The sequence below is a fragment of the Balaenoptera ricei genome, chromosome 16, assembly GCF_028023285.1.
Source record: "Balaenoptera ricei isolate mBalRic1 chromosome 16, mBalRic1.hap2, whole genome shotgun sequence".
NCBI classification, from domain to species: Eukaryota; Metazoa; Chordata; class Mammalia; order Artiodactyla; family Balaenopteridae; genus Balaenoptera; species Balaenoptera ricei.
The window spans coordinates 35633535-35644063 of NC_082654.1; the positions used below are offsets into that span (position 1 = coordinate 35633535).

Genomic DNA, 10529 nt, shown 5'->3' on the forward strand with positions numbered 1-10529 from the left:
TCCACCGTGTCTTCACTGGGGCAACTCATGACTAAGAACGCTGATTCCATTCCAGTCCCTCTCATCCCATGAGGAAGGGCAGTAAAAGCCAGGAAGGACATAGAAATGAGAGGCCTGATTCTGCTAGGTGAAATAAGTCAGGCAGAGGAAAACAAATCCCATATGATCTCACATATATATGGAATCTAAAAAAGCTGAACTCATAGAAACAGAGAGTAGAATGGTGGTTACCAGGGGTTGGGGGTGTGGGGAAAATGGGGAGATGGTCAGAGTATAAACTTCTAGGGATCTAATGTACAACATGGGTAATAATACTGTATTATTATACACTTGAAAGTTGCTAAGAGAATATATCTTAAATGTTCTTACCATAAAAAAGAAACGGTAATTATGTGACTTGATGGAGGCTTTAGCTAGTGTTATGGTGGTAATCATTTTGCAATATATCAAATCAATACCTTGTACACTCTAAACATACATAATGTTATATGTCAATTACATCTCAATAAATCTGGTGGGGGGAAAGAAAGAAGTGGGAGGCCTGGATCATGCAGTTTAGAATTTTATTGAGTGTTGACTCTTCTTTGGAGAGAGCCCTGTATCCCTGATTTCTATTTTAAGGAGTTTGGAGAGGTGGCTTTTATGGCATCAGTCAGCACCAGGGGGCAGAAGAGAAAGTAGCTTGAATGGAAAGAAACCCAAACTCAAAAGGACTGTGAGTAGATGGTGTAAGCATGTCAAAGCTTCCAACACAGTTCTTGGCACCTAGTAGGTAGGCTATACATGTTCGTTGAATCTGAAGGTCTTAAGTCATTTAAAGACGATTTCTCCGTTACAGAAAAAGTCCATGTTCTTTGCAGAAAAAGTAAAAAATACAGAGAAGCCAAATGACAAAGAAAATTTTAATTACTCATAATATCACTGTCCAAAATTAAGCACTGTTAACATTTTGGTTGAGCATATTCTCTTTTCTATGCGTGCACATCTTACCCCTAAAATGGGATCACCATTTATTATTCTTTTATGTTTCTCCATAACTTTCATTAGTAATATACACTCCTTAGCTCAACATAGGATCGTTGAACGCATACTGAGAAACTGCTGAGTTTTCTCATCTGTACAATATCATTTAATCCTAAGAACAACTTCACTATTTCCATTTTACAGGTGAGGGAGTTGAGGCTAGAACTTACCTAGATTTGAAAGTGTCAACTCCAAAGACTGCCCCTTCAGCTAGTTTTGGTTGGGCTGAGAGACTAGAAGATCTGCTCTTAGTTGGATGTTTCCTTTAAAAAAAATCAAGCCCAAGCGTTAAGTACCTTCCCCAGGGATATTCAGCGTGAGTTTCTTTTTCTTTAATCACACCATTTTAACAATTCCACTGTTTGACAGTGATTTAAAAGACACAGGGATTTTTGTACATTTTACGTTGTACATTTTGTACATTTTAATGGACTACTGGATAACTAAGTTGAGAGCAGAACGAGGACATGGGTTTTATAAAAATAATTTATACTAGACTTAGAAATTTAATTTTATGGTTGTAACTGATGGTCTAAAACCTCTCCAACCTGAACAAAATTCCAAAACCTCAGCGAGAGTAACTGGCCGGGGAGAATCATGAAACTTACAATGTGATATTTTAACATTTTGGTTTTCACATCACTGCCAGAGGACGTCAGAACCGAGTCGAGGGATTTGGGTTGACCACTGGCTCTGTGGCTGACCTGCCACACAAGCAAAAAAGGCCATTTCATTTCTGGCTTTAGTTTTCTCTTCCAGGGAGAAAAACTGAAGAATAGATCGAAATACAAAGTGCCTTTTAAGTGAATGCCTTCTCACTGTCTTATAACAGGGCTAACGTGGTTTATTAACAACATTAGTTAGAGAAGCAGTCTACTGTGTGGTGCATTTGTGGGTTCACCCTAACCCCAAAATATACAGCCAACTTCTGCTTGCTCAGGGCAAGGAAAGGGACAGCATGAGCCGATGCACCAAGCAGTGAACAAGATAAACATTTCAAATATATATGTTTGAAATATATTTGTGTCTATCTATATCATCTATATCTATATCTATACTATATATCTATATCTATATCCACACACACACATTTGGAACAAGCCACAACGTTGTGCGCTCAGATTAACTGTATACAGAAGCCTCCAGAAGTGAAAGGCATCTCCTTCCCCGCAGCCCCGCTGTGCTGGCGCCCGGCCTGGGGCAGGTTTGCTGCGTTCCCTCCTGGCCTGCACCCGCTACTTGCGCTACGGTGCTGCCTCCACGGCGCCTCGCCCGGGGTTCCTGTTACGCGACTCAGGCCAGCTGGCCGGGGGTCTCCGAGTGCCCCCAGCGCCCCGCGAGCACTGCGTTACCGCCGTCACGTCCCGGGCGAGGGCTCGCGCCCCAGCTGAGAGCTGGTTGGTCGCGCCGTCGAGCTCGCGGCCCGGCGATTGGTCCCAGCCGTCGGCTCACGTGGTCCCGAGCAGATAAGCGGCCTCTCGGGCGCTGCACCCGCAATCCGCCAGAGCTGCAGCCAAGCCGGGGCTGCCGGGAGCCGGGTGCGAACTCGCGCAGGCAGCGGAGTCCCGCCGCCCCTCTGCCTAATGAGCTGCACCAGGTAGGTTCCCTGCAGATTCCCCGCCCCGGAGCACAGGGAGCGCGCAGCTGCAGGGAGGTTGGGCTGCGTTTTCCTTCTGTCATCACCGCACGTGAAGACCCTAGAGGAGGGCGGGTTGACTGGCTGCTGACTGGAATCTGGCACCGGGGAGGCCTTGGAGGTGTGGAGATTTGCTCTGTGCTTTTTAGGCAGAGCTGATTTGGGTAAACGGCCTCTTAAACCAGAAACTGTCTTAACGTGAGTCAGCTTGAGTTCTGATTCCCTCATGGATTCCGACCGTATCTCTTGGTCCTGCACAAATGTCTCAAGGACTCGGGCCGCTTAACTCGTGGGAATAACACTCTGAGATTGCTGGTTGGGTAGTTTAGCTTTGGGAATAACTACAGGACGATGTTCACATTCCTTGGTCCTCTTCCGTTCTTCTTAGGACGGTTTGCCGTAGAAAACTCAGTCTCAGAGTTTGAGCAAATGATTATTTTTAAACTCTGGGGCAGGACTTAAAATTCCGGGGAAATCTCCGTATCCTTAAATTGTCTTTCTATAAGTGCAAAATATGAAAATACAAAACAAACCTCCCAAACACCCCCGCCCCCAGCAAAACTACTTAAATAGCTCCTCTAGACATAACTTAGCAGAAGACCTCTCTAAAAATCCTGCCTGTTCACTATTATTAGACCCACAAATATAGCTTTCTCTTTCATTTGTTTGTTCTAAGTTTGTAGGTCTCCCAGAAAAATCCCAAGGCTAATAAAGTAAATTCTCTGAATGTTCTTTTATTATCCATCTTATGATAATGACCATTTGCCTTTGTGCTTAGAGCTGCTGGGAAGACAGTTACTAAAGCCAGACTGAGAAATGTCACATACAGTATACACACACCTCTTATCTGAAGGCTAGGATAGGGGAAAAATGTCCATAAACTTGGCAATATACTCAGGGCTAAAGGCCAGAAAAAATATCCTTCCTGATGGATACTTCTTGATTTAGTATTGCAGAGCATAGTTATGTTTAAATTTTAAATAGCTTTATTATCTTTCTGGTTATAAATATCCATTGCCAAAACATTAGAAAATACCAAAAAAGTACAAAGGCAAAATTAGATCACCTATCACCCAGAGATAACTGTTATCTTTTTGTTGTGCTTCCTATTACACTTTTCAACATTTATAAGTTCATATATATAGCATATGTTGAAAACAGCCTCATTTTCAGGTCATCAAATTTTTCCACTTAAATGTGGACTTGACATGGATGTCTTTCTTTGTGAAATACAGATTATGTAAAGTTTTTTTTTAAGTTCACCAATTGCTGACTTGCACTTCAGTGGATTATTTGTGTAAAATGAGGAAGAGCATGATAATGAAAGTGCAAAGATAATCCTCTGATTCACTCTTTCTAGCCCCTCACTCTCAAAACCATTCCATGAGAATTTTTATGGCTGTTTTTTTTCTTTTCAAGTGGATTACTATTCCAGAGAAGTGTAATCAATTCAATAGCAAAATCATCAAATCAGTTGAGGGAGTGCAGTTGAGGGAGAACTTTGGTTCTAGAACCTATCTGGTCATTAGATCACCTGGGAAGCTTTAAGAATATATTTACCTCCTTGTCCCCATTCGCAGAGGTTCTGCATTAGTGGCTCTAAGTCCTAGGATTCGGCATTAAAGAGAAAGGAAGAAAACCAACTCCCTATGCCATTGTGAACAGACAGGTTTGAGAACCCCTGGTCCAGAACAGACCAAATGGTTTTAGAGCTGTATTAGAGATGATCCCATCCAAATCTTTTATGTCTCAGATGGAGAAACTGAGACCCCAAGTGTTTTAACCCATGGGCTACAGCCAGTCAAGGGTAGAGCCAAACATAAGATGCAGCTGTCATCACCTAATACTGTATTCCTTCACTACGTGTGAGAGCACCTCCTTGAAACTTACTGTGCTGGCTATAACTTAGTCAACAAAAATAGTACAGATATATTTGGGACCAGGCGAAGTGCATTCCAGGTGCAGATGATAACCCCTCTTCTTTTTGTATTCCAGAATGATCCAGGTTTTAGATCCACGGCCTTTGACAAGTTCGGTCATGCCCGTGGATGTAGCTATGAGGCTTTGCTTGGCTCATTCCCCACCTCTGAAGAGCTTCCTGGGCCCTTACGATGACTTCCAACGAAGAAATTTTGTGAACAAATTAAAGCCTCTGAAGCCGTGTCTCAACATAAAACAGGAAGCCAAAACCCAGAACGACTGGAAGCCTTCACACAACCAAGCCAAGAAGCGGGTGGTGTTTGCGGACTCCAAGGGCCTCTCCCTCACCGCCATCCACGTCTTCTCGGACCTTCCGGAAGAGCCAGTGTGGGATCTCCAGTTTGACCTCTTGGACCTGAACGATATCTCCTCAGGCTTAAAACTCCACGAGGAGAAAAACTTGATTTTAGATTTCCCTCAGCCTTCAGCTGATTACTTAAGTTTTCGGAACCACTTCCAGAAGAACTCTGTGTGCCTGGAGAACTGCTCTTTGCAGGAGCGAACTGTGATGGGGACTGTGAAGGTGAAAAACATGAGCTTTGAGAAGAAGGTTCAGATCCGGATCACTTTTGATACCTGGCAGAGCTACACAGATGTGGACTGTGTCTACATGAGAAACGTGTATGGTGGCTCGGAGAGTGACACCTTCTCGTTTGCCATTGACCTACCCTCCGTCATCCCAACGAAGGAGAAAATCGAGTTCTGCATCTCGTACCATGCTAACGGGCGGGTCTTCTGGGACAACAATGAGGGTCAGAATTACAGAATTGTCCACGCGCAGTGGAAACCTGATGGAGTGCAGACGCAGAGGGCAGCCCAGGACTGCGCCTTCCACCAGGCGTCCCCCAAGGCTGAGCTGGAGTCGACAGTCTTCGGCAGCCCGAGGCTGGCCAGCGGGCTCTTCCCAGAATGGCAGAGCTGGGGGAGGATGGAGAACTTGTCCTCCTACCGATGAATGAAGCACCTAGTGGCTGGTCTTGACCTTATTCCCCATGTAATTCTAGGTCTGTGTTGCCAATATTAGGAAGGCATTGCTACTTTCCTTCAGTAGGTTTAGCTTGGAACTTTTGAGACCTGGCTACAAAAAAGGTAGCCCCTTGAGAATTTAGTGTGGGGTTCTATATGGACGATGCTGCCCCATTTTGCTGTGGAGGATCAAGGAACAGCCTGGAAACCCTATTTTTATAAAAGTAATACATTGTCGGTGCCCTTTTCTCCTTCCCTCTCAATTCACTGGCTTTCACGTTGGGCAAGAAAAGGTTGAGGAAGGACAGTGGATGGTGACAGAAAGCTGTGTTAATGGTATGAGGAATGTCTGAAAAGTATACTCGAAGGGCTCTGCAGCTCAGGTCAGAGTAGGAGCGAGAGGTCTGATACTTAACTGTTGGTGAGAAAAATGTAAGGTTATTTTGTGTTTTTAAGTTGGTTTTACAGTTCTCTCCCAGGGAAGTAATTTGTAGAGGGGAGAATAACATCCATTCTATGTATTCTTGTGGAGAAAAACCCAGACAAACTTTAGGAGTGTTGGGTGGTACTGGGGAAAAGGAATTATAATTCTGGGGAATCAAGATCGTGCGCAAAGCCTTTCTGTTCAAACGTGACTTAACAAAAATCATGATTTGGGGAAAGCTTAAGCAAATCTGGCTTTGCAGTCCTAATGGGATAAGTGACCTTGCTTGTGATCAAGGTACCATGCTTGGGTTCTCAGTATAGATGCTGCCTGACCAAACATAAGATGCAGCTGTCATCACCTAATACTGTATTAGGTGATGCCATCATCATTGGCCAACAACTCGTAGGGACTCTATGTCATGTCAAGGATCGCTCTTTGCCAGTGCCTTGATTAAACCAGAATGTTGTAGTTGCTTAACCCGAGTATGTGAAGGGTCATCGGATAACCTGTGAGCGTTTGGCCTCATAAGAAGGCCCACTCTGTATGCTGGCATTCCTCCTGCAAAACTGTTGTATCTTCAAGAGTGTTGTCAGTGTACACAACTCGCATCCTTCATATTGAAGGTGACTCATTTTTCTGCCACACTTTTTCGATGTGATGTTGGAAGTGAGGATTGACACTGATTCTCAATTTAAGAATCCAGTACCTTGCACATAAAAGTAGCCATTTCTGTTTCTTGCCTATATTCTTCTTGTTATTTTAAGTCTTCCTACCAATATCTTTAAAGTCAACATTTTTTTTTTAATGGATGTGAATTGTTTTGGGTGTGTTGTAATATACTTGTTTTGGAGTGTGCATAAATCCATTCTGTAAAATCTTCAGAACCGGAGCCTCTGAATGTTTGCTTCTATCATTGTGCACGTCCACTGAGGTGTTCTGAGAATGCAGTTAATTTTAACACGTGACCTGCCATGCTGGAAGCGTGCTAGTGGAATAACTCTGCTATGACAATATTTGAAGTTTGGCTAGCACCCACAATTTTTCTGCTCTAAATATTTCACTCTCCTATAGCTATCCTCTGTGAACTTCTCACTTTAAAAATAAAAATGTTTGGTATAAGATCTGAGTATGTTTTCTTTCTCAAAGCCACAGTTAGTTAAATAAGAAACCATCAACTGATATTCTCCTGTTTTGTTTAAGAACAACTGAGCAAGGTTAGTTTGGACCAGGAATTGGATCCACCTGAAGGTATTCACGTGGTCCCAGTCTCATTAGTGAGAATTTCCACCTCCTGACCATTGGGGCTGGGGTCCAGGGGCAGTGACTTGAGCTGCTGGGACTGTCGCCCTGACTGTCCCCATCTGTGCTGACTGCTCATCACGTGTACTCTCTGCTGGGTCAGGTTTATCTTGGGGACCACTTCTCGAGAGGCCTTGAAATGGGGGAAGGGATGGTGTGGGAAGGGCTGGAGTGGCTTCTACCTCCGGAGATCCGGCCCCCTCCTGAAGGGGCAAAGCTTGGAGCTGCATGGAGGGTGTGGGGGGGGCAGTGGGCATCAGTCCCAGACTGAGGGGGAGCTCAGCTCCTTGGGGTATGAGGCAGCAGGTCTAGGAACCAAAGTTGTAGTTTCAGTTCTTGCCTAAAATGCCAAAAATGGCTTCTGCACAGTGTAACTTAAGGGGGAATAAATGACCAACCTAGAAAGGCCCAATTATGAAAAACAAATTTAATCATATCATAACAGCCTCTTGATCAGAAGTTGTAAACTATAGGCCTATAGGCTGTATCTGGCTGCAGATTTTTTTTTTTGGATACTTTTTTTTTGGTTTCTTTCTCTTTCTCTGTTTTTTTTTTTTTTAAAGAGAATTTATTTCCAAGAGCAGACCATCAGCAGGCTACATTAAAAAAAAAAAATCTAGATTTCCTTTTTTTCTCAAAAAGTTGCAAGGTCCTTCCTCATGGTGACAGTTACCTGGAGTTGAGTAGCAGCTGCCTCCTTTATAGATGGGCTATACTTGCTTTTAATTGAAGTCTAATTGCTTTACATTGTTGTGTTAGTTTCTGCTGTATAGTGAAGTGAATCAGCTATATGTATACCTATATGCCCTCCCTCTTGGACCTCCCTCCCCTCCTCCCCCCATCCCACCTAGGTCTTCATAGAGCACTGAGCTGAGCTTCCTGTGCTTTATAGCATGTTCCTGCTAGTTACCTGTTTTACACATGGTAGTGTATATATGTCAATTCTAATCTCCCAGTTCGTCCCCCTTCCCCTTCTCCCCTCCCCCAGTGTCCACAAGTCCGTTCTCTATGTCTACGTCTCTATTCCTGCCCTGCAGATAGGTATATTAACGCATACACGTGGAATCTAGAAAAATGGTACAGAGGTACTTGCTTGTTTTGTCACCCCTGCTACATTCTCTTGTGCTGTCTGCCTGACTTCTGTAGGCGCTGGAGTTCATGACCCTTATTTTATTTCCTCTGGCTCTCTGTTCATGCTGATGGTTGGGCGAAGAGAGCCCTCTTCCCACAGGATGGAGAAAAATTAAATATGGGTCTGACAGGGACCTTGAAGACCATGGGATGCAAATGTCTGCCTTTATTAAAGAAACTCAGATTCAGAGAGGGAAAGTGACTTGTTCAAGGTCCCGTGGCAGGTTGAGTCGGCCTGGAACAGTGACTTCCAGGCTGGGCAGGGACTGTTTTTTTCTTTTTAAAAATATTTTTTATTCTTTTGCTTTTTTTAAATAAAAGTTTTTGTTTTTGTAGACAGTGACTTTTTGCCTAGTGTTTTCCTTTCCACTTCTTCCTTGAAGTCTCCCCTGAAGGCCTTCCTTTCCTAGCTGCCCCCTTCCTTTTTTTTTAAATTAAAAATATTTTTTATTGGAGTATAGTTGATTCACAATGTTGTGTTAGTTTCTGCTGTGCAGCAAAGTGAATCAGTTATACATATACATATATCCACTCTTTTTTTTAGATTCTATTCCCATATCGGTCATTACAGAGTATTGAGTAGAGTTCCCTGTGCTATACAGTAGGTCCTTATTAGTTATCTATTATATATATTGTAGTGTGTATATGTCAATGTCAATGTCCCAATTTATCCCTCCCTACCCCTTTCCCCTCTGGTAACCCTAAGTTTGTTTTCTACATCCCTGACTCTACTTCTGTTTTGTAAATAAGTTCATTTGTACAATTATTTTAGATTCCACATGTAAGTGATATCAGATGATATTTGTCTTTCTTAAAGAGGGAGTGATTGCCAGGCAGGCATGACTCTGGTCAGCTCTTGCTGGTCACCTATGCCAGCTCCACCCAACACTGGCTTGTCCCTGGGCTGCACGTGAACTGAAGGAGGAGAGCCTGGTCAAAGAGCAAGCTGTTCCTGAGTGTTTCCTATCGAGCAGAATCATCCGTATTTCACATCCTGATACCTCATCTCATAGCAGAAGCAACACTGCTTTTAAAATTTCACATGGAGAATGGCTTGAATTTGGGGGGCATGATATTCTGTTCCAGAGAAATAAGGCTTAATTTAGTTATTTAAGGAAGGACTTGGTTCTCTTCTAGATTTATGTCTTTCCTTTTAGTTTATCCCCACACTGAAGGGCTGGAAATCCCTAGTGCAGTTAGCAGACCGTGCGTCTTCATCATTGTGAGTCCCAAAGAGCTGCCCAAGTCTGGGTGATCCTCCAGGCCCCAAAGAGAGAGCCTCCTTTTCAGCTTTCATCGCCAGGTTCCCCACAGAGGTTTTTTGTTTTTTTGTTTTGTTTTAGCAGCTTCTGGGAGTTGTGGCCTAAACAAACCCTCTAGATCGTTGGCAAGGATCCCAAAGTCAGAGCAGTACCTTGTATGCAGTTTTGCTGATTCCCTGCCTCTGGACCCGTCCCTCTTTCTGCCAGTGAGTGGGCACCCACTACTGGGTTTATAGGATCCCTCTAAGCCAGTGGTCCTCAACCTTGGCTACATATCAGAATTACCTAGAGAGCTTTACAAGGACTGATGCCTGCCTCCCTCCACCCCTGTCAGATTCTTTTGTAATCATTCTGGGTTGTGGCCTGGGTATTGGATATTTTTGAGAGCTTCCCAGCTGTTTCCAATATGCATCAAGGTTGAGGACCCCTGCTCATCAAAGTAGAGGACCCTCTACTCTCTTTTCTTTGATCTTTTTATATGGTGGTATGTTAACGAGGAGGCCTTTGGTTGCAAGGGACATGATCCTCTGACTCAACTAGCTTAAACAATAAAGAAAATTTATGATCTCACAATACGAGTCCCAAGGTAGGGTGTTTTCAGAGTTGGTTAATTTAGTAGCTTTTTTTTTTTTTTTTTTTTTAAATGGTGGAAGTTTTTTTTTTTTTTTAATTTTTTATTTATTATTATTTATTTATTATTTATTTTTGGCTGTGTTGGGTCTTCGTTTCTGTGCGAGGGCTTTCTCTAGTTGCGGCAAGCGGGGGCCACTCTTCATCGCGATGCACGGGCCTCTCACTATCGCGG

General features: G+C 43.5%; 1 protein-coding gene across 1 annotated transcript; it reads left to right on the plus strand.

The window, feature by feature from the left end:
• The first annotated feature begins 2531 nt into the window (after positions 1-2531).
• On the plus strand, positions 2532-7153 carry PPP1R3C (protein phosphatase 1 regulatory subunit 3C). The gene is made up of 2 exons (XM_059899541.1): positions 2532-2620; positions 4655-7153. The coding sequence occupies exons 1-2, from the start codon at positions 2607-2609 to the stop codon at positions 5592-5594; spliced, it is 954 nt and encodes a 317-aa protein (XP_059755524.1). The 5' UTR covers positions 2532-2606; the 3' UTR covers positions 5595-7153.
• Positions 7154-10529: the final 3376 nt, after the last annotated feature.